At 39.5% G+C, this 25,186-nt stretch overlaps 1 protein-coding gene across 1 annotated transcript in view; it reads right to left on the minus strand.

Moving 5' to 3' along the window:
• Window positions 1-516: 516 nt before the first annotated feature.
• ptch1 (patched 1) overlaps window positions 517-25,186 on the minus strand; it is a 65,402-nt gene continuing 40,732 nt past the window's right edge. Inside the window, exons 15-24 of the mRNA XM_005794902.2 lie at window positions 23,907-24,216; window positions 22,366-22,508; window positions 17,172-17,355; window positions 15,210-15,490; window positions 12,787-12,924; window positions 11,560-11,702; window positions 7,096-7,195; window positions 5,714-6,073; window positions 5,074-5,638; window positions 517-4,042 (exon numbers count right to left, since the gene is read on the minus strand). Of these exons, the coding sequence (XP_005794959.2) occupies window positions 5,075-5,638; window positions 5,714-6,073; window positions 7,096-7,195; window positions 11,560-11,702; window positions 12,787-12,924; window positions 15,210-15,490; window positions 17,172-17,355; window positions 22,366-22,508; window positions 23,907-24,216 (2,223 nt within the window). The 3' untranslated portion in view covers window positions 517-4,042; window position 5,074. The remainder of the gene's footprint in view (window positions 4,043-5,073; window positions 5,639-5,713; window positions 6,074-7,095; window positions 7,196-11,559; window positions 11,703-12,786; window positions 12,925-15,209; window positions 15,491-17,171; window positions 17,356-22,365; window positions 22,509-23,906; window positions 24,217-25,186) is intronic.

Genomic DNA, 25,186 nt, shown 5'->3' on the forward strand with positions numbered 1-25,186 from the left:
TGCGGTCGTTTCCAAGACAGCAAGCAGAATTTGGTGCTTTTATTGGCTTTAAAAGATAATTACATGCCTACTGCCTTCCTCTTACAGCTGATCCAGGGTCAGCAATTTTCCCCATGCAAGCAAGTTTCAAAATCTATTGCATATTTTTGCCTTGATCATGACACTTTGTTGAAATTCAGCTAAGGCCTCCTTCCCAAAACCTCTTCTTTGCCACCCATGCAGCTGACAAAGCCCTCCTTGCTCCACCATCAGTGGAGTGAGCTCAGGACCACATGCCCTTTTTCATTACTCTGAACAGGCCAGCTGTATTGTAACTACAACCAATTTCCTTGCAGTCTATAAAGCTGTCAATCAAAATCATACAGAACAGGGAGTGGAGGAGGGAGCTGCAGGGGCGGAGCTGGGTGGGCTTTGAGGGAGGGCTGCAGGGGCAGGAGACCAGATGTCAAGAAAGAGGATAGAGGTAGTAAGAGGGAGTTAGAAGGGGTGTTCATGAAACAACAGTAAGACCAAAGCTTTCTTTTTAAAATTTCCATTTATTAAAGTTATGAACAAAAGAGACAAATAAGTTATATTTTCATTTGTTAGAATTCTATCAGTGTTTGAACATTAATATTTAGAGAGCTAGTACAAAATTTCTACTTTCATGGCTAGCTTCTGATAAACCCATAGAAACAGCTGTCTCTCTCCAAGGATCGGAACATAATACTGAAGGGGAGGCGGCCATGTTGTCTCACACAACAGTTAGCAATGAAAGTGTGCACCTTAAGGCTTTTTCTCTCTTTTTTTCTTTCTTTCTTATGGTATATCATTACATATAAACTCTTTAGAAATATACTTCTGTCAAATACCTTGACAACTACTATGTACACTACAAAAATAAATTTTCATATAAATAAATTATATGGCATACATTTATCTTTGTAACTGAAAACAGCATAAATCCACGCCAACAGTGACCAAAAAAAAAAAAAAAAAAATGGCATTCTGTAAAAGTCTGATTTTTTTCCTTTTAAAATCCTCTAAGAGCTATGATGAGATCTGTTGTGTACAAAACAAAACGTTATATACTCTTCTTTTCCTATTTAACATTAGTAAGCACTTTATACAGATCAACTCCATTAATGTAAAAAAAACATTACTGTAATAGTGTTTTTTTCAATAGACATAAAATCCCTGCATTTTGTTATCCACTGGCATTTTAACAATAAAAAACATATTTTTTATATTACAAAAATATAAATATAGAAATTGAACAAAGTACAAACAGAAAAATGAATAAAATAGTTGCCAGCTATGATTCTCTCCGCTGCTGCCAATGTGACAAATGGGAGGAAAAACAAAAAACAAAACTAAAACAACAAAGAAAGTAACCCATTTCAGGCAAGCAGCTGATGTACAGTGGCTCTCAAATAGTACACACCCCATTAAAATGCCTATTTTTTGTGATGTAAAAAAGTGAGACTCTTAATAAATCCGTTCAAAATGGTCTCCTTATTTAAAATTGCATACATATATTTGCAACTAAAGGGAACAAAAATTTTCTTTAAATAAAAAATATGAAAAATACAAAGCTGCACCAACTTGTTTGTAAAAATGTGAACATTCTTTTCAGTTGTAACATTTAGTTTGTCTTCACATTTCACTTCCCTTAAATTACAGTGAATCTATTTACACAAAATTACATTTTAGAGCCCCTAGAAGGATTGCCTGTTCATTTGCCAACTTTAGCTAAAGCCACAGTTTGCACAGGGGAGGTTACAGATGATTCAAATTTTCTCAACATTAAAAGGTATCACTCAGGGGAAGGCTATAAACAATTCCCACAGCATTAAATAGGTACCAGAGCACACTACAGCAACAGCTGGAGAAAATATGGCACAGCTGGGAATTTACAGTAACTGCTAATTTCTCCAAATCTAATGAAAAGATGCGTGAATTTTTTTTCCTCTTGTTGAGTCCACGCACATATTTGAATCAGTGACAAAATGATGTTATTTTATAAGAGGGAAATTAAAGCACTGGAATTGCCTCACTATAGTTCAGAGCAAAATCTGACAAAATCTGTGAGATCATCTGAAGGGGGAGAAAATGTCTGCTTATTGTGATAAATTTGGGGAACTTTTGTCAAGCAGAGTGCACTACAATTACCAGGTTGAGATGTGGGGACGGTTACAGACTCCTGCCAATGAAGACTAAGTACAAAAAATGAAGTATTGGTTTATACAACCACGTTATTGGAGTGCTGTTTCCCTACATACAGGTTAGATTCTTTATTAGTTGTAATGTCACATTGAATGAGGAAAAGGTTTTGAAATATTTACCATGACCAATATTTTTACATCACAAAAACTTGATATTAAAACAGAGGAGTGTAGGGTTTTGAGAATCACCACAGCTCAGTGAACAGGAGAAAAAAACCTATGAATGTTCGAGAATGAGTCGGAGTGTAAGAAAAGGTTGTTATGGAAAGAGACCAAAGGGGCCCAAGAAGTGTACAGGTACGCCTGTTGGCACTGACACCAGCAAGCCATATCTGGTGAAGGTGGGGTACAAAAAAAAAAGACCCGATTCTTCCTCATCCACCCCCATAAGGCTCAGGCTTGTGCAATTTAGCAGCTGAGTGGAGACATCCAATTAGTGTCATGGCCTTATGCTGTGGATTTTTAAGAGCGGAGGTCAGTGGGGACAGCTGTGGCCAAACCATGACCAGTTGTCTTTATTGTCATAAAATAAACGGGGGTCTCAGATCCAGGCAGAGGACAGGAGTTGTGAAGAAAACCACTACACACACAAACGCACACAGCAAAATATGAGGCCTTATTGGTCTGAGCCCTTCGAAGGCTGCATGGTCTAGCTTATCGGATAGACAGAAAGAGCTACTTCAAGCGAGATATATTCCTGTGAATGAAACACAGTCAAGTGCCATTTTGAGTTGGGTCATACAGTATTAGTTTGAGCTTTAGCTTATCCACAAGACAAAGCCACTTTATAAGGTGCAGAGGTAGCACCTTGTTTTTTTGACCCTGTTCCAGAATCAGTAACGTGAAGGTCCCTGTAAAAGGTAAGAGTTAATTTCTGAGGTGGGTTCTGAGGTTGCTCAGAACCTGTGTGAGCCTGCCAGGGTTGTTTAACATCACAAAACCTCTTACAGTAAAATACAACCAGCCTAACAGACAGTGATACATAGCTGAGTGCAGAAACAGGTTTCAAGGCCATAACTAAAATAAAAAAAAGGAAAAAAAAAAAATCTTAAAATGTCTTCATACCAACTCATTTTAAATAGCACGCATAGCGTGTCAAGTTAAAACAGTAATTCTTTCATATCTACCACAGGTTTGTGATAAAAAAATTAATAGTTTTACAAGCGTACCTTTATACAATAATAAAAACACACACAAACAGATATACCATAGCTTTGTTGGATGTTTCTAACAGTTTCCCTCATGTTTTAAATGAGTGTAAATGTTAGTCTGAACTGAGGATGCATCTGGTGAATGGAGCTGTTTCACATTACACAATCTGACACACAGACACACCCACACACACTCATATACTTTGACAGATCACTGGTTCTGTTTGAAGAGAGATTTGCATAGTGTTAAAAATGGACATTAGTATAAAAAAAATAAAGTTCTGAGCAGCAACTGTGAATGCTGACAGGCATGTTTGTCCTACATTGAGCTTCCTATTGGCACAGATCCACAGAGAAGTGAACAGTAATCAAAATACACACACATTCATGCATCCATACACACCTACAACATATACAGCCCCAGTCTATTAACAAGTAGGAGTTGTACAGCTCCTAAAAATTATACCAACTATTTGTTTATATTTACATATGTATAAATCTTTTAAATATAGATAGAAATATCTAAAACAAGAGTCCACTGTGTTACAGTAACATTGAGCACCATTATGGCAACACTGGCAAGCTTTTACGCTACATGGGGTCAGATGTGGGGTTGTGCCAAGCTGGTCAACTGCTTAGCAAGACAGGGGAGTCCATCTTTGGCCATAGTGCTTCTCTTCCCCAGATCTGGAAAAAAACAGTACGTGCATTAAGATGGATGGTCAGACATTTTACATTCAGACACTAAGTAAGTAATTTTATTGTTAGAGATGCACAGAGAAATAGGCTGGTGAAAGTAATCAAGATGATTTTCATCTAGATCAGTTTCCAACTGGCGATCGGCTGCTCAAAAACAAAAAATGAGACCTTTCCTTGAATCAGTAATTCAAGGTAATTGAATCAGTAATTTGAATCTCATATTAAAATAAATCTCTAAAACTATAACAAACAATTTCAACTGAAAAGATCATGTTTTTTATTAAAAGCTTTTTTTGTGTGCTGAGTTAAAAAAAAAAAAAAAGCTCTAAAGTATTAGGGTTAAAATGTGTTAACAGCCATGTTTCAGAGGTAAAAATCCGATCTTAGAACAAGGAGATGTTTTCATTTGTATGGTAATTTATCAACCTGCATGATTACCGCACCCTATCTTTAGGGTAATCTTTTCTTAATTTAAAGCTCCGCAGATTTGCATTGTTTTTGAACTCCCACTGATGTATATTGGTTCACTCTATACTGTTTAGCATTTTTACTCCTTTTAAACTATTATTTTGAATTTTAATATAAATGTGTGTGTTCTTTTTACCTTTTAAGTTTTGCTCTTCTTATTATAATGAATAATAGTTTTTTTATTCATTAGTTTTAAAAATGGAGCCTTTTAAACCTTTACCAAGGACTGAATCAGAACGTTAGCATTCACCTAAAGGGCCAATGAACAAATTGTATTTCAGAATCTTGCCCGGTAAGTACTTTAATTTGATGATTTGATGCATACAATATACCTTTAATTCTTCTTCCTTCAGTAACAACTTCCACACTAAATAATTTTCTTGTTAGTTCAACTTAGTAGCACTAAGGTATGGAATTAAACGGATTCTGGTGACTTGTCGATTTCTCTGTGCATTGCTAGTATTATTGTTGTATGCATAGTCCGTGATTAAGCCAGTTATGTGTATGAAACAAATCTATCTATGAATATGCTAAAGGAACCGAAGTATCACCTCAGCTAGCCTGTTGGCCATGGTTCGTGTCAGCTGTCTCTAATTCCAAATCCTGAAGCTCCACAGATTCCACCTTAGCCTCCCTACCCCCCGTGTGGGTGTACAAAGGCACGTGGGGGTCTTGGAAAGCCGATTCTGACTCCTCTGGCCCCGATGGGTAGTAACTGTCTGTTCCCGTGTATTCTGGAAAGGAGGAAGCTGGACCTTGGGTGGAAAATGGCACAGGGTGAACGGCCACAGTGACCGAGGCCGATGCAGTTACTGTGGTGATGGGCTGACAAAAAGGAGCGTTGTTGGTGTGTTGGTGCGGGAGGTGGTGATGATGCTGTTGGTGATGATGAGGCTGTGAGTTGTGGGAAGAATGGTTGCTGTGGCCTGCTGAGTGTTCTCTGTAACTGCGAGAGGTGTGATGGCCCCCAGCCTCAGTTGCAGTTTCAAAAGCGTCCATGCGCGGTTGGGCCGGGGGCGAGGCCTGCCAGTGCTGCTGGCCCCTGGGGTCCCTGCTGCAGTTTCGCTGAGTATTGCCATGCTGGAGACCAGAGTCACAACCCTGAGAAGGAACAAACTGTAGAGACCACAATAAGACACTCTTGTAAATCTGACACATGCAAAGAAAAATCCATTTGTGATAGTTCCCTACCGAAGACACAGTATAGGCTGGGGGGTCAGGCTGTTGTCTTGGTGAATGCCGTTGTCCTGACCCCACTCTTCTTTCCTCCTCTGACCGGGCCACTCTGCCCCTGCTGGTCCGGAGGTGGTGGTGCTGCTCCTCTGGTTGAGTTTGTCCTCTGTGAGGGTAAAGGTTGTAGTTCTGTACCTCTTGGCTTATTCCAGACACTGTGGCATTAGAGCTGTACTCTGAGTCTGACGAGTCTGTGGCTGCACCAGAGTTCGTGACGGGTCCAGAGGTTTGGTGTGGACGGACCGAGAAATGGACCACTCGAGGGGGGGACTCTGGGCAGGGGGTGGGTAACCGACTTCGGCCGTCAGTGGGTGAAACCTGGCCAATGAGAGGAAAGCAATCAGTTTTTGAACATCTATAAGTCACTTTCTATTGACAAAATCACAATTGTAATGTTCAATAAAGACTCTACTCCCATTAGGTATTAGAAGAGGTATACAAGATCTCAGCACAAGATTTCACAATATTTCTCATAAATATTAAGTCTGTTCTGTAATGCATCATCCAATCGATGCTTGCATATAACTTCACCTGGATAGGTTAAAATTGTGAGGTATTGTAATCTACCATTATAACCTCCAAATAAGGAGGAGAATACAAACAAATTGGCTCAAAGCACTCAATCACATTAGATTAAAAAGCCCTTGACACTTGAGAGGAACCGACTAACCAACAAAGTTAAAATTGTCATGGTAATCGGATGTTGGCATAGTATTGGAACAATTTAATTACTAAAGGATAAACTAACTTGTTCGGTTCACACAGTCACGATGGGGAGGACTGACTTCAAACCCTTCAGTTCATAAATCAGCAGAGTTTTACCCATTCTTAATCCGTAGCATTTAATAGACAGTTGGCCCACACTTTTGTAACCGTAACTCATTTAGTAAGGATTTCCTTATTAAAGGTCTCAGAGGATTTTTTTTTTAAACAATTTTTTCCAGAATCACATTTTTGAGGTCAGACATTGATGTTGGACAAGAAGGCCTGGCTCAGAGTCTAGCTCTAATTTAGCCCAAATGTGTTCTTTCGAGTTCAGGTCAGGACCTCATGTCAGTCAATTTCTTCTACAACAATCTTTCTTAATGGACCTTGCTTTGTGCATTGGGACATAGTCATATTGGAACAAACTGTTTGAATTTTCAAAAAAAAAATTTTTGGTATGCTGTGGACTAAGTCACTGACTTAGTGACGAAGTGGCCGCTCCTCTCGAAACTGCCATTCAAGCTTCTTCCCTGGAATGAATTAAATTATATCCCTACTTTCTATTGATAAAAACACAATTGCCCTGGTTGATTAAGACTGCATTCTGGCTGAGGTTTCAGTTTTTTAAATCATACCTCTGGATAAGGTCCAAAGTATGACAATAATACTGGGAGAAGGACCAATCCATTCAGGACTCCAAGAACTGTCAGGATGGCTAACACTGCAAAGAAATACCTGCAATATAAAACAAATATATGAAAAGGATTAAAAAGAGTAAATAAAAATGCCAACCTATTGCAAAGGCTGGAAAACAGCATTTACTATTTATTTGCCTGTTTAAAACATTTTCTAAAAATACAGTAAAACAAACATGGAGTAAAGTGGATGACACTGCCAAAAAGCATGGGCATAGGGTTACTTAGACTAACAAAGACAGACATGAGGAAACAAAGAAAATACCCCCAAAGACCACAGATGTTTACATGTGGAGAGAAATGCGCAGGTTCATTCACCACTCATGCCCAAAATAATACTTCCACACTGACACCAGCCACTCCCCAAATAAAACACACATGTACAAACCCCCCACAGATAGCTGATGCGTGCACTGTGGTTCTGAGGAGCAGAACATAAAGGTACCTTGTGTGTGTCTAAGCCCTGCCAAAGAGGGTTAGTCTTAAAGAAGCCACAGAAAGAAAAGAAAGGGGAAGCATAATTAGCGAGAGCTGGTTAATTCAAAGGCACAGGAATAAAAGGGGGGGGAAAGTAGAGGGGGAGGAGGAGCTATTGGGGTGAGGGCACTCTCTCTTGGGTGTGCAGTGTATAAGCAAACATGGGGAAAACAAAGCGGAGTGGAATGTGAACGGAGGGGGTAAAGGAGGTTGAAGAGGGAGGACATTGGGGTATAAAGTGAGGGGGGGTACAAAAGGACAGGGGCCTCTCTTTCCTCTCTGGTTTTAAAAAGAGAGAGGGGCAAACAAATGAAGTGAAGGGTATAGAATTTAAACAATTTAGTCTAGGGACGAAAAGAAGGAAACCCTGAGAGCACCACCCTTCCCTGGCCTCTTTCCTCTCTCAATTTTTTTATTTTTCTCTCCATCTTCTTCACTCCCTTCCTTCCAGCTAAGCTTCTGTGAAATTCCCGGCCACTCCACAATCCCCTCCATCTAATTAAATCTGTATGTATCAGGTAAGACCCCACACTCTCTGCTCTGAATCTCGCCCTCACTCAAATCAAGTCACCTACATGAGAAAGAGCTCTCTTTGCCACTAGCCATGTGAACACTGTCAGGACACCCAGATACACGGCAGCTAGCCTATCTGTGCAATTTTTGACTTTTGAGTGAGGCTGGATCACTTGAGGTTCTGATTTGTTTGTGTGCTATACAGATGATACTGTAGTGTTTTGCTACAATAGTCTTTGTAGTTTAGACGGGGCTGCCAACTTTTAAGTGAAGGCTGCAATGAGATCAGTCCTGCGTTTAGTTAATCAGGACTATTTCAATAAAATTTGCATTGCATAGCTATCCAGTTAGGATATTTGCTCTACATTTATCATTTATCATATGTGGTGGGGTTATATTTTGAATAGACTTTAATTAATGGAGAAAGGAACACTTGATGGCTGTTCGTGTTTTTCATGTCTTGGTTGTATGGACTGCATTGGCTTTTGTTATAAAAGTAAGGTTACACATTTTTCATGTGGAAATCCCATACTTTTTCTGACTCCTTTTTCCAGATTTCTCAGTCATTTCAAATTATAAGAAACAAACATTCACTGTGAATTTAAGGTAGATATTTACATATGGCACCATCAAAAAAGAATTGTAAGGGAGGAAAGAAGGACAGACAGACTTAAGGGCACATGAAAGAAATATACAGTACAGACCAAAAGTTTGGACACACCTTTCTAATTCAATGGGTTTTCTTTATTTTCATGACTATTCATAAGGCAAGAAATCCCACTTATTAACCTGACAGGGCACACCTATGAAGTGAAAACCATTTCAGGTGACTACCTCTTGAAGCTCATCAAGAAAATGCAGTGTGTGCAAAGCAGTAATCACAGCAAAAGGTTTCTACTTTGAAGAAACTAGAATATAAGGGGTATTTTCAGTTGTTTTACACTTTTTTGTTTAGTGCATATTTCCACATGTGTTATTCATAGTTTTGATGCCTTCAGTGTGAATCTACAATGTCAATAGTCATGAAAATAAAGGAAACTCATTGAATTAAAAGGTGTGTCCAAACTTTTGGTCTGTACTGTATGTAGAACACAAGAAAGACACAAGGAAAAAAGAGAAAAGAAAAAAGGAGAAAACAGAGGAAGAGTGGTCGATACATGGACTGCAGTACGCTTAGAATGAAAGACAGTAAGGAAAGTCATGAGGCCAGAGGGGCCTTGTGATGGACTGGCAACCTATCCAGGATATAACCCGGCTATCACCTGTATGAGATAGGCACCAGCCCCCCCAAGAACCATGCAAGGACAAGCGGGTATAGAAAATGGATGAATGGATGAGGCAAGAAGGGAAGGTAGGAGGAAGGAAATAAGAAAAGAACAAATCACACAAGGAAGTAAAGACAAAAGAATGCAAATAAGGAAAGAAGGATAGGAGACAGGGTGCAAACACAAGAAAGGAAGGGCCCAAGAATCTTAAGGAGGACATAAGAAAGAACTGAAGGAAAGAAATAAAGGAATGGAGTAAGGACACAAGGAAATAAGAAAAGTTTCCAGTATAACAGATAGGACACCACAAAGAAATTAAGGCCAGGAGGACAAAATGAATGGTGGTATGACAGAAGGAAAGAGGGAAGAAAAAACTGAGGGAAAAAGAAAAAAGAAAGACATTAGGGAAAAAGGAGATAGGAATAACGGACACAATACAGAATGCAAGGACAGAGGTAAGGAAACATTTACACAGTAGAATAGGTAATGAAGTCCGGCATTAAAATACTTTTCATACTAATTCGGACCTGGAAAAAAGAACTCAGATCAGATTCCAGACTGTTCATGACAGCATCGGGACCACATTAAGCCTTGTAGCTTGAACATACTGTTTGCAAACCTTTAGCTTGAAATTAATTGGGAAGAAAAGGTCCAAATGATTAAACATTTGATGTAATTTTTGGCTTCTAAAAATGAAAAACAGGCAATTAAATTGAATTACATAAAAGCAATAAATAAAATGTGTCAAGTAAGGGACTTGCTACTATGATTTATTTTACTGAAACAGGATGTTGGATGGATAGTTCATTAGTTAGTTAGTTCATTCAAATTCTTGTCCAATTAGCTAACTTATGAGTGTCCCGAGAGCCAGTATGAGGTAGAAAATCTGATCTGATTTATTATGCCTTGACTCCACCTACTGACCACACACGTGCACTTTTACAGCTTCAAAGCATCCATCTTATACTTTTAGTACACATCAAAACCATTCTTGTAAATCAATCTAAAACACCAGCGCTGGTAAATTCTATGTCATTGCTTGAATTACATTTACTGTACATATGGATGCATGCAGCCCACATACCGGGCAGTGAGTCCCACCGGACTGTTTAGAGTGAAAACATTCACAGGGCTGACAGAGAAAGCCAGGGAAACATTTCTTTCAGCGCATGCAGAAAAATACGAGCCGGGCCCTGTTGTTATTGCACCGTCTTGGGGCGCCGCTTTGTTTGCTCTGACAACAGCAGGACCTTTAAATGGAGGCTCCCAGACCGTGGCAGAAGCCAGAGGCGCAGCACACCGCTGGAGATGAGGAGCGAAGGTCCATTGGCCTCCTGAGTTTGTGTGTTTGGATACGCATGTGTGTATGTGTGGACGTGCAGGCATGCCATCATTGACCCCAATGATTACAGGGTCAGGGAGTATGACGGCGTGTGTATGCGTGTCTATATGTAGGGACTGTGTGTAACTGTTGGCATGTACATACATGAGCACAGTTTGTGTAATTGCAGATCAGATAGAGTTCATTGCTCCCAGTTCTTAAAGGAACAGGTCAACAAATTTGTACAGTTAAGTGCAAAGAAGAATGCATGCATTGAGCCTATTTGCTTAGAGGAATATTCCTATAATAGTCCAGAGAGGAACGTACAGAATGCTTAAAACCTGGCGTCCAATAGAGACTCCACAGTTGTAGTTTGTTTTAATATCCTTCTCTACAATCATCCCCCTTGCCACCCCAAACAAACAAACAATAAAAAAAACTGAAGCTTTATCTGTTCTTATTACTTTCATCTGAACTTAAAGTCCATCTTTCAATTGTTTCAACACAAGGAAATACTGAACATGGTCATGGAGAAGGATAGCAATAAAACATTTTCTGCAATTTTTAGGGAGATCCTCAAGACATCTCATGCTAGAAAAAATATATGTTTTTAGAAACAGAGCATGCAGTGCAGATATAGGGGTGTAAAACAAAAAGACTGATGGAGAAAGATGCAGAAAGAGAGAGGCTTTCATGCATGAATGGTGGCTCAGGGACATTCCTGCAAAATGCAGGTTTAAACATGGTCTCAACAGACTATGGACGCCACACAACTGCCATATGATAACCTTTAAGTGCAATCCTATGACAAAGTCTTGTTGTACTCACCTGACGATAAAGTCGAACTCAGAGCCTGCGAGCATTAAGACACCCAGTAAAGTGGAGAAGGCGCCATCCAGCACCGGAGCAAACATGTGCTCTAGTGCCAGCACTGCCCGTTTGTGACGATCCCCTATAGCTGTCAGGAATGCCTAAAATACAGACAAACATACAGTTCAAATCTTTTCTGGGGGGGTAAGGTCACTTAAATAAGGCACATCTCTTTAGATATCAAGTATTGTCAATAATTTACACGACAGTGAGATTTATTCTGATTTTGTTTTATTTCCATGATGATAATGATGATAACATAAATAAATAAAACAGCAATACATAGTGAGAGCTATTACCCATAAATGGAGAAAACATAAAACAGTGGTGATCCTTCACAGATGTGTCTACACTGTCAAAATTGCTCTAAGAAAATCCAAAAAGTAGATTATTTTCATTATCTGGTTTGTATTCCCAAATTAAATTCAGTCCTTATATTAGAAAACTTTTTAAAACTGTGAGAACTCTGAACTTTGGTAGTTTTATGCATTTGTCTTTCATAAATGCATAACCTTGCACCCCTGAGAGGTTTCATTAGATTCATTGAGAGATTTCATTATTAGTGAAATAATTTCAAAGCCACCCATAAAAGGAGTAATAGAACTTTAAAAAGACATTCCAATTCAGTAGGAAACATAACATCCTTTGCACAATCATCTCTCATTTAAAGGACCCCAGATTTGAAATAGTCAGTAATCAAACAATTATCATTAGTGCTTTTACATCTCTTGTGAAAAGAACAGCTCAAAACTACAGTTTAGAATTATGAAGAAATGTACATAATTCCTCACCACAACTCTGTCAAAATAGGTTGACTCAGGCCTTGTGTCGACTTTTTGTGTCGAAGTTTTGTCACGCCTCTATGTTAATGAAAGTTCATTTCGGGACTTCGGATGAAGTATGTGGGAGCTTTTAGTCTTTGAGTAAGATGCCTATAGACAGGACAATAGTTTCTTTTAAATGTAACACTGTTTCATATCTTGTCCCTGTTCAAATAAATTTTAAATTATAAATAAACAGAAGATGCTGCGGCACAACCAGTTACGAGGTTTAGGAAGGAACAACTTTTTTGTATCATGCCGTGTTAGTTTGGACAGCCTTTTTCCCCTAAAAACCTAAGTCAAAAAATCAAAACAGAAGCATAGCAGAACTGGTGTTGAAAAGAGCATGCTTTTATTGGCCTACCAGAGCTACATGGACTGTAAACTCCACTCCAATGCCCACCGAGGCAATGAGAATGACCACAGGGACGGCGCTCAGCTTGATTGCCATCAGTCCCATGAAGCCAAAAAGCTCCACAGTCATGAGAGAGAGCACAAGCACCTGAGGATGAAAAAGAGCTTTCTGTCAGACAGAAATGTGGGTTTACTTAAAAAGAGACATTTAACATACAGTTCAGGGAAAAAACTATTTCTAATCTTCTCCAAAGTTTCAAAATACATCTCATATCTTCTGAAGTTGCATACAACAATACATCAATATTTCAAAAATAAAATGAAGAATGGTCAGCTGGATGGTCTGGAAACAGTTCAGTTCAGTTTTATACATATCGCAAGGGGAAACTGGTTTGTAGGACGCATCAGAAAAACAATAAAGCAGAACTATCCCAAAAGACATCACATTCATTCTCTTAGTACTACACAAATGCACAAATTGGGAGAAATAACTTAAGCCCTAGTGCCTTAAAGTGCAATGTGCTCCCAAACAGGGTTACAATGCAATTTTCCTAAGCAACTTAGCTCTAAATTTGTTTATTTTGTATTTTGTATGACAAAAGCAACAAGGACACAGTTATAATACTGAAAGGGTAAGAAGAAATTTTACTCAACTTACTAAGTCATAAAACTAAATGTATAGTACATCATCACTTCAGACACGAGCTGTGTGATTTTTACAAATATTTCATGTTGGAGTTCAGTAAACAAACACACTACAATTTACACATTGAATTACACTATACACTATGAATTTATCACAGCTGTCTTTGCAATGGAAGGAAGGATTGGTGGGTGGAGAACACATGGAGAAAATCAAATATCCACACCCACCCAAATCAGGTCTTCTGGGTAGATGACCTTGAAATTAACAGTTGATCTAAACTCTGACTGTACTCAGCAGGCAGCAAGACATCAGAATGTGAGCAAAATGTGTGTAACTCTGTGTGGAGAGTGGATTTTCCCGGGCAAAGCAGGACAGGGCACTAACTAAGAGTAAATACCATTATCAGCTGACAGGTGTCAGGTTACGCGAGACCTAAATCCTTTGAAGAGGCCCAGTGTGGGCAGGGAATGGAGCTCTGTGCACGAGTGTCCACTAGAGGTAATTTAAGATGTATTTGTATGAAGGAAATCTGCTAACAAGTGGACAAAAATACTAAGTAAACAGTACCTCAAGATGAAATTCAGGTCTCATTTTGAATCTTAAGAATGATCAAATTTCTACTATTTGTTATATAAACAATGGTATCAAAAGCTTGGATTCTTTGTCTAAACGCCTGAGGAAATGCAAAATGGAAATGGAAATACAGAATGCAAATCATATTTGATGATTATTATAGCACCAACATTAAGTTGATAAAATATAATCTGTATATGGAGACAATGCAGTGTTAAGCAACTAGCTATAAGCTTGTAGAGCTAGTTGTTTGTTTCTTGATGCCTCTCTGTAACAAACCTTTTGATGTTGCTAGTAAAGCCTGACAGATGACCATGAATACCCCTCCTACCTTGTTTTAATGCCTCAGGTGGCCTAGCAACTGCCTATAATAAAGTGCAACGCAGCAGAGAGAATAACCAGAGTGATCTGTATGTGTGTTTCTGTATGAATGAAGTACCTGGAAGTTTATACATTATACATTGTATAAATGCACCCTATTTGCTTGCCTGTGTCCATGGAAACTTCATGGGTGAGACAATTAGTAAAAGACAAGAGCAGAGGATGGAAAACACAGGACAAAGACTACTTTTTATGAGGGTCAGAGTGGAAACTAGCTGCTGGAGAAACTTTAGAGTTCTTTCAACATTTATTTCAGCATTGATGTCTGGGAGTGTCCGACTAGACTAAACACAGTGGCCCAACAAAACAGCACAAGATAAACACTGGTGAGGGGCCCATGATATCACACAGCATCCCTTCTTTTTTCAAACTTTTTTATCATCATACTCTCAAAGCAGTTTTATTTTCAGAATGGGTTTTTTTGCTTGATTTTTTACTTATTGAAAAAAAACAAAAAAAAAGATTAGAGGTACACCGGGAATTGGAAGATTTTTAGCTTAATTGATCCTTCTTGACTGGACATTGTCTAAGTGATGAAAAGCTGTTGTAACACCAATAATGGTCTTTGGTGTGGAAATTACTAATCAGAGTACAGTTCTCAGAATCTGTTAGGTGTGAAAACATGAAGTCACAGAAAGCACAGCAATGTAAGAGGCTATTAAAAAAGGAAATAGAATTTTCTACATGTTAAGACATATTTGCAACTCATTTAGGCAATGTTCTTTTAGCAAAACTAGTTGCAATGACTGCCAGTATAAAATGCTAAATAGATTTTAAGATAACAAAAGCTTTTTTCTTCAATACTTGATTTCATTTTTTTTATTAACACTTACTATGATGCCAGCGGTCCACGGGTTGAGCAGAAACAGGGCACAGACTAGAAAGGTGCAGGCAAGCACAACACTGATGGAAAGGAGAAGCCAGTGCCGCAGACTGACGTACTGCTCCCAGAAGAGGAAAGGGTAGCCGTTGGGGTAGGAGGGCAGGCCTTGTTGGCTGTAGTTGTTGCAGATTGCTCGCACGCTCTCGATGGCCTCCACAAACTGCGGGGTCTCTCGGAGCCCGTTGAGGTAGAAGGGGAACTGTGCATATTCGATGGGCTCGGCAGCAGGAACTGAACGGAGAAGAAGTGAGAGGAAGATTCATTTACTTTCTATGGATATGTACTGATCTTGGTTTAAATTCTTTATAACAACATGGATAAATTTTAACTTGAGGAACTAAATGCTGCTGGGTACTAAGGGGAAAGACCAGCTAAAACAACAGTGGGAAGAATAACCTTTGCAGATAATACAAATCTGTCCTGTTTGGGCTCTGGCAACAATTTAATAAATCCACAGTGATCATTTAAGACAGTTCATCTATACCATGTTGTGGTCTATCTATCCTAAATTCAGCTTTATTCAAGGCGTAGCTACATCTGTGGGTGACTGTGTTTGTGCTTATGTGGAGGTGGGGTGCAGAGGTGCGTTAAACAGAGCTCCATTGACTCGAACATGGCCAGACTGAAGCCAAGTCTGCCTAATGAGGGCCTATCAGTTCCAGACACAGCAGACTGTCAGAACTAAGGTTGATTCACCGTAATTACAATGTCAGGATCATTGCCATTACCACACCCTAAACACAGCACCACCACATAAAGAATAATATAAATGCACAAACACGTATAGCTGCCTGTCACTCAGCAATGAAGTCATACTTGCTGAAAAACAGTTTTTATTCAGATTCATGCTGTCACGTCTTTGGTGCATATGGCAGTTTCAAAAATAACTATTTAAAGGATTACTCAGCAGCTGCATGTCTGTATACAGTGTCTTTTAATAGTATTGATACATCCGTTCTACATTTTCACATTTTGTCATGTTGTAACTACAAAACTACATTTTTGTTTAAACTTTAAAATGGAAGGAAAGCAATACACTGGTTTTCCATTTTTTCAGGGGAAGTTTTTTTCAAAGACACATACATTATCCCTGAGGTGGCACATATTATTGGCAGCATCAATGGGTGGGAACAAGATTATGATAGTCAGAGTTGATGAGAAGAAGGGTGAAGCTAAATACATAGTAATCCTGGAAGATAACCTCAGCAGAAAGTCACGGTCCAGCAGTAACACACTAAACATACAGCCAGAGCTACAACGGCATGGTTTTAGACCACAGGTTCTCGTGGTTGGAATAGCCTAGTCAAAGTCCAAAACTAAACCCAACTGAGAGTCTGTGTCAAATCCTGAAATTGTAATTGCAGCAAGAAATTCAAAACACTTAGCAGCATAAATCTACACTGGTGGATCACACTGTAAAGAACCTAATCCAATAACATTATCCCAGTCCCAAACTTCCTACAAGTTCTCCAGTCATTCATCCCATCCAAACTCAGGTTCTCCTAAATTCAAATAAGAGCATACTGTAGTTTTATGTGATTTTCAGTCTGTTTGTGGTAAAGAAATGAGAGCAGGTTGTGTGGTATGATTAGGGTCACTGAGTTTTAATAAAGTGTGTGTGAGTGTGCTTGCAAGAGCCCCAGGGTAGCCAGGATTATACCACTGAACCACAGGAACAACACCGAGTTGTGTCCCAGCTCTCAGCTTTGCAACCTGAGCTCATGCAACTGCACACTCTGGCCTGGTCCAGCAAAGTCTATTACCTCATTTTGAGCTTAGAGATGGACACAAAGCAATAAGTCAGACCACAAGAGGTAAACACAACTCAGAGCGTGGTAGCACGGTACCAGCAAAAGGTAGTGTTGAGACACCACTGCATTGCACTGCAAGGCCATCCTGTGTGTTGACTTACTGCTGAGACGTGTCTCGGGCATGGAGTCAGTCCGGTCGTGGAGCCACTCGGGAGGGTGTGGACGGATGTTTGCTTGTGAGGCAGCATAAGCGACGGGATCATTGCTGACCCAGGCGGTTAGGTAGATGTAAAAAGCCCCAGGATTGATGATCCCATCTGCATCCACGAGTCTCTGTCGAGTCAGCTACAAAACCCACAGAAAGGGATGGATTAATGACAGCAACCATTGCTAATACACACTTAACAATATGGTCTGCTGACAGGTCTTACATTAAAATGTACACGCACTTGAAGGTTATTTTCATTTATGTTGGGCTGAAAACTGTAGTCTGAACTGTAATTAGCCTTTAGAAATAAGAAAAAAGACTTTAACATTCAGTAAAGACTGTGGTGCTGCAGCTGTTTTTGCCACGATTCTGTGAAAATCAACTATGTTTTACCATAACATTCTACAGGTGAGCAGACTGCAGAAATGTTTCCTTTTACACATGGATGAGTGCAAGAGAATGAAACTCCATTCAAAAACAGGAGGCAAATATTAGCCCCGCTCTCTCTCCATTTCCAACCAAAGAAAAATCAACAAGTCAAACACTGGTTACCTTCTCTGGAAATTCCTGTATTTCTGATCACAGCTTCCCAGAATCATCATGCTACATTAAAACATGGAAAATGTTGAATCAGCTTCTCCCTTTATATACAGCAGATACTGGCTGGTCTACCTCAGGCCATATGCTCTGACCACTCTGAATAAACGTCTAAAAGTAACTTTGGAACACTCTCATACCAAGAGCTTTGGACTGCTAAGGACGAATTAACACTGAGTCTTTATAGACATAAATGTGGAAGGACTTTTGTAGTTATTGGTGAAAAGAAAATTAGGTGTCAATTTTACTGCAAACAGTTTTACACGATTTGTCCATATTCACGGTTATTCCTTCAAACACCACCCATATTTTATGTCTGTCTTGAGTGTTTCTTTCAAAACTGATAAATGGATTTAAGAATAGAATGACTGTCATGTATACAAGCCCCCAACATATGTAAATAAGTAAAACTTTACTTATGTAGCACATTTCAAGATCACAAAGTGTTTTACAAGACTTGTTAAACAAAAGCAGATTCAAAAAGATAGGTTTTTAAATGGCTTTTAAAGAAAGCCACAGTCTGCTTAACTTAGTGCCCAAGGAAAGGAGTTCCAGAGTATTGGAGCCACTGACAAAAAGGCTTTGTCTCCCTTTATTTTCAGTTTAGTACTATTAGTATGCACTGATCTCATGGAACTGGGGATACATGGGTGCAGTAGTGCTCTACTATAACCTGGTGTCTGCCCATGCAGAGCTCTCCATGTTAAAACAAGAATCTTGAAATGTGCTCTAAAGTAAACTGGGAGCCAGTGCAGTTGCATTAGCAGAAAAATAAAATGTGAGGATTTGGATGATGTGTGGATGTTAGAATAAAATACTGCTTTTTTTAGTCAAACCAAGAAGTTGTAGCTTGGACTGCCTGGGCCACAAGTGTCAAACTCCAGTCCTGGAGGGCCACTGCCCTGCAACTTTTAGATGTATGCTGCACCACACCTGAATAGAATAATTAGGTCATTAGCAGGACTCTGGAGAACTTATCTACACAAAAAGAAAGAAATTAAGCCATTTCATTCCAGTGTTTTGTACCTGTGGCACATCTAAAAATTGCAGGACAGTGGCCCTTGAGGACTGGAGTTTGACACCCCTGGCCTGGGCCATATTTGAAACATCTTCTTTTTAAATCAGCATAACTTGGTACTAACAGTCCTTATACCAAAAAGTGCTTTAAAAAACAGCACACAAAATTTCTTCTTTGTATTTTTCAAATGTATTTATTTTTCTTTCTTTGCAAAACAATGAAACTTAAAGTTTATACTCTGGATAATTGCTCTGTCTGCAGAACATCAGAATTGAACAAATAAAACTAATGCTTAAATCTGTCATGCAAAATTGCGACTCTAAGCTTCTCTAAGGGGAGAGTTACACAACCTGGCATTCATCCATTATGAACCAGAAATGCAAACTGTTTATGTAGTTTTTTTGTGATAGCTTCAACTGCTATTTCATTTAAACAGCTGTATTCAGGACATGAATAGCGCTCTCACTTAAGGTTGCTAATTTAGCCCTCGTATGGGGAAGCAAAGGAGCATAGTCTAGCATCGCTACCTCCTGAGAGGTAAAACCATTACTGTATAGTTCCGCCATTCTGCCTTCTAGGAACCATAAATCTATCTTTCACAGAGGCTGGGAGAGCTTTCAGGGGTCGAGTTGGACTCACCGGGTTACGTATATGAAGAAAGGATTTGGATTTTTTTTTTCTCCTCACATTTTGTGATGGTGGTGGAGGGGGTTAGCGAGAGAAAAATTGCTTGAGTTAGCGTAACAATAAAAAAAATTGGCTGGAGTCCCTGGGCGCGTCTGTGTGCAGTTAACCTGGTTGTTAACACTGAAGGAAATGCCACCCAGCAAATGGAGTAGAGCTATAAAAATAACACAACATCTGTACAAATGTTGCTCACACTTGGTTCTCCTGACCCCTATGGGTACCCAGAATGCCTGGCGCCACAGATTCAATCGGCCCTAAAAAGAAAAGAGCTCTTGATAGTGTCAGCCTTGTCTTTTCTTCAGACTTTCAGTCTTTTCACCTCCTCCTTTGTCTGCGTGCTGTCCCTCGTCTGGATTCACTCCGCGAAATGTCTCCTTTCTGTCACATTGCTTTCAAACCAAGCACACCAGGACTGAATAATCACCAAGAAAAAAGATAAATTGGAGGGCAGAGATAAAAGTTCTTCTGCATAGGACTGTAAAGTGGCAAATAAAAATGAAATAGTTGGTGAAGATCTGCTCCTCTGTTTTAGACACAGAAAAAAAACTACTGCAATATGATAACACAGTGCTGGCCCAAATAAACAAGTGTTTCATCCCATCTCAAAGAAGGAGTACACTGGAAAGTAGTACAGAGGGCAGAGGTTTGTGAAGGTAATCCTCGGAGACGGAGCAGGAGTGAGAGCTGAAATCCAGTGGATCTGGATTGAATTTAACAGCGGAATAGGCAACAATTGCATGTCTTCAAGCTGTCACGGGAAGTACAGGCAACTCTGCCGGCGGCCCCTCGCAACTCAGAACAAGTACAATTCCCTCACAGGGAGAGGAAGTGATGTCACAAGGTTGCTAACCAGAGCTGCTTTTGCTTTCTGTGAGCTAGAAGAAGTAAATCCACCGTAATCTAAACACTACAAGATCATTCTCAAAGCAACGCTCTTTAGAGTGGACGATGTTACTGAACATGAGTAAGGAGTTTAGAAATAAAAGCAGAGGAACCACCAGAATTCAAGAAGTGACTTAAAAGGAAACTATATTTTCTACAACATGCTGAGAAAAGAGAGCAGTCCATTCTGACTGTAAAAGAGCAAGAGAGAACATGACTATCAGCAGATAACAGGAAGATACTCTCTTATTTGTCCTCTTGGGGGCCCTCTTCTGGCATAGGAAATGCTGGATGTGGAAATATTTGCACTCTGTTGGAAAATCCTGAATTAAGGTAAGGGTACTGACATCACTATTTCTTTATAGGCAACGCACATCGGAGACAGCTGCTTTACAGTTAGCAAAAATAGTCACTAATATACGATGAAACATTTTTAACACTTACAGTACTACTCTCTCCAGTCCTACTGCCTGTCAGAAACAATGTTATGAATTTTGTTGAGTCCAGTTAATAGTATAAAAAAAAATCATTATTGTTAACATTTTTTTCAAAAGTTCAAAGATGCGAAAGTTGCCACAGAATTCTGATTGCTGTATTTTTACACAGGATGCTGCAGTGTATATTAGACTCGACATAAATGAGCTCAGTGTTGAAAAGAAAATGGATTGTTTTGTGTCTGAGGTTCACAGGAGTCCTGGCCAAGAATTTTGTTTTTATATTTCTTCAGGTTCTTATCTCTGTTTTCACTCTTCTTGCCAAAGAACGCAGCAATGAATCTACATCTCTTGTTTTCATAAAGTGGTTAAAAAAACTTTAAATTAAAAACACATACAACCCTCTGTTGTCTTGTTAAAGCTGTGCAAATTTCCTCAGCTCCAAAAACTCAATCTTTCCCCTTATTTCCTCCCATTTTTCTCCCACACTCTCTCTCATTATCAACGCATTGGTATCTTTCAGTTGACATAAACGAGACTTGATTTGATCTTTCGCAAATTTCCTTTCTAGACCTCCATCTGAGATCCAAGCTACTCATTGGGTTGACTTGAGTCCTAGTTAGATAACAACATCTCTCACAATGCCAGACTGGAGACAAGGCTACTTCCACAACTGAACTGGAAATTGTCGAATGATAACATCGTTTGTTTCATACTTTTCTAACAGCTTTCGAGTCAAGGTGAGGTGTAGATCTCAACCAAGTGCTGCGTAAGCAGGACCTCTCAAAAACAGAGTAATGGCCTTATCGTTGCTCTGCCAGCACTAATAATGAAATGCAGTGGGTGCTAAACTCAGACCACCAGACAGCAGAACGCAGCCTCTCCGTCCAACTGGTGTGCTAAGCTTTGAAAACAGAGGGAGCTAATAACACACAAGGGGGGAGCGACTCACTGTTCACTGATCTCACACATACAGGAACTGAGAAATGATTCAAATGCAGAGTTATTTTTCATTTATTTGCTGAAACCAATGTTTCAGCAAATAAATGGACAAACAGTGAGTTGAGTCTCTTTGGAAACTATTTACATAGATCATATAATAAACTAATATTTAGGTTAGAGACTCAGCTCAACAAGATCTGCTGAATCTAAACTTGAAGTTTGCATACTCCAAAAAAATCTTATTTTGTTTTCATAGCTGCAGGATACAGTAGTCCACAAGAGATAATCGACTCCCAGTAATCTGGTCCCATTGCTCTCTGTAAGCTTTTGTATCACTCCTTTGTATATCTGTTGTTAGCATGAAAGGAGCTTAGAGGCCATCCAAATGATTACAGGTTCAGCTCAATAAATGACAATTTCCTTCAGGAGTTAATTTATTTGATCAGGTAAGTTAATAAAAATAAAGGAGTTCCTATTGAATAGGATAATCACATTTTTGCAGCGAATATTGACATTGCGCCCCATGGCGCAATTGTTTCTTGCTTGGTCAAGTGACTGAACAGGAAAGGTTTAAATCCCCCACATACCTGGCTGAAGTTGATGGGTTTGTCCCTGCGTCCCGTCTGCACCAACAGTTTGTAAGCCAGGACGCCATCATCAGAACCATTCTTGTAGCTGTTGACGGTGATGTGGCCGGCCTCCCAGTCTTTGTCAAATGCCTGCTGGAGTCCTGTCGGGGAAACCAAGTCGAGACAGATTGGTTAGATTAGGATGTTTAAAAGGTTACATGCTCTGCTATCTTCAGTCTTCCTCTATATGACAATTACAAAGCACAAGTTCACAGAAAAACGGAAGACGTAATAACCCGACGCGGTAAAACAGAACATGACACAACTCTACAAGTTAACCTTAACCTCCATAACAAGCGTCATTGATTTCATATAACTCCATTTTCTACCACAAAGCGAGACTTCAAAAGCCTGAAATCTGCTGGCTTTAATTCATGGTGATCGTTAGGGGATATATCAGTAACATATGCCTCCTTTTCTATACTTCTCCCCTAATCCATATGTGTATCACTCCCCTCCTGTCTACTCTTCCCCCTCAAGGCCCATGCTGTGGTCCGTCTGTGGGAGATGTTGTTTTGGGTCTCTTTCCTTGGCCTGTCTGGCTCCAATTTGTCCCACCATTGCGGAGAGGAATATCAGACACGGCTCTCCCTTTCTCAGCACCCCCCACACACACTCTGTGTGGTTCTTTAGCCGATTTATATACAGACTCCCACAAGATGCCACTGCGTATCTTTTTTTATAAGATTACATGCTCGTGTATTTCTCGTGCCAATGCTGCATCGACTCCAAATTAAAAGTCATGTAAATATATGAACTATATTGCATAAGAACTAGGGTTCTTATTGCTGTTCTTATTTTTCATTCTATATTTCCATACAATTTAAGCCGCACCTTTCTAGGGTTGTTTGTCTTTTTTTTAACAAATTTATAAAGAATTGGTATAAAAGCAAAAAGTTTATATTAAATTTATGGGAGATTTTTCTACACCAACCTGAATTCAAGTATAGAAAACGGAAAAACAACAAACTAAGCAAAACAGAGTGAATGGACCCGACTAACAGACAAGGATATAAAGAATAAGGTTTGGAAACCTGAAAAATAAAATCACATTTAAACCTTTTTATAATTTCTCAGGAACCTTGATTTCACTTTTAACTTTTAACATCAACTTTTCAGGTTGATGCTAAATCTTCTGCTTTTCAATTCTTAAAGCCCAGAATAAAAATATTGTCTTTAACATCTTCTCCATCAGCCTCCCTTATGGGATTTTAATCAGCCCCTATCGGTGTAAAGTTTAAAATGCTTCCTGCTTTTGAACCCTAGCCTAACGTCTTGTTTGCTGTGGATTCATGTCAAACAAAGAAGAAAATGATGATCTCAAAAATTTGTCACAAGCAACTAAATCACTGCCATTCCTCTGCTATTCTCACAAAATGAACAAAAGTGTCAGTAACACGGCAGTTGGAATCACATTTTGAGTTAACTGAAACTGACACAGAGAGCAGTCGGCTTAACATCTGGCCGGAGTCCTGATTAGAAACCAGGCTTAATTTCACCTTGCAGCCAGTCCCTGAAGAAGTGGAGCCACATGCGGGGAAGCTGGCCGTTGTCCTCCTTCAACACGTAGCGAACGGTGTGGAACCTCTGGTGGAGCTGGTGCAAGAGCGGTTGGCTCTGGGCGTACTTGGCCCGCTGAGTCACCACGTACATGTTGTAGAATGAGAAGAACTTGAACTGAGCGCCGATGAAGTCGTACTCGCTGGTCTCTCTGGGCACTATGTCCGTCAGCTCCAGGCCGTCACGCACCTGGGTGGTCCCATATAGACTGATTCCCAGCAGGCCCAGGAATAGCATAATCACGACCACCTGGAATCAGAGGGATGGACACAAGGATGGATTGATCAAACGGCTGCATCTTGAGTCTTACGAGCCAAAGAGGAGTAGAAATATGAAAGGTTGATGCTTGATCTTAGAAGTATCTAAAAACCCGTTTTTTAATCAACAACGTTTGGTCATAGCAAGCCAAAATATAGTTCTTTGTAAACTATCCACATTCTGCCATGTTAGAACCACATCCTTCAAAGTATTTTACAGATACACTACACAATAGATCAGTGCAAAATAGTGCATAATTCAGAAGAACTAAAAAGATGCTTGGTTCCCACATTTGTTTTAAAAATTATATTCAGCACATTTGTATTCAGCCCCCTTTACTCTGATAAAGCACCTTCAAAAGTTAACCAGTCCACTAGAGTGTAATGTCATAAGCATTGTAAAGATCAACAAACACAGCTGACAGGCCATAGCATAGCAGAGTAATGTTTAAAGAAAAGAAAAACTCTGTAGGGAACATACAGAAACATTTGGAGGAAGGTTCTATTGGTCTACATACATATGTGGCAGAAACCTAATACTGAACAACATCATAACTGTGAACATGGTGGTGGCAGCATCATCCTCAGGGAAGCTTTTCAGAGTCAAAGAAAGACCCAAACAAACTCCAGCCCAAAAGCTAATTGAAAATCTGTGCCAAGAAGTGAAAGCCAGTGTTCACATCACCTCTGAGACCCATTGGCTCAGCTTGAATTGTTTTGCAAAGAACAGGTTGTAATTGCTGTACGGACTGAACACAAACACATATCACAATTTTGGGATTTTTATTTGTTAAACACTTGGAAAAATATATATCTGTTTACATCTTCTTCACGTAGACATATTAATTTTTGTTGATCAATCACATAAAATCCCTCCGTAATGTGTGCGTGGATACTTCTGCAGTTCATGGTATGTTGTGAAACACTTCATCAAGTAAAGGCCACAAGATGTACTTTAGCTG

Source organism: Xiphophorus maculatus, chromosome 12, assembly GCF_002775205.1.
Source record: "Xiphophorus maculatus strain JP 163 A chromosome 12, X_maculatus-5.0-male, whole genome shotgun sequence".
NCBI classification, from domain to species: domain Eukaryota; kingdom Metazoa; phylum Chordata; class Actinopteri; order Cyprinodontiformes; family Poeciliidae; genus Xiphophorus; species Xiphophorus maculatus.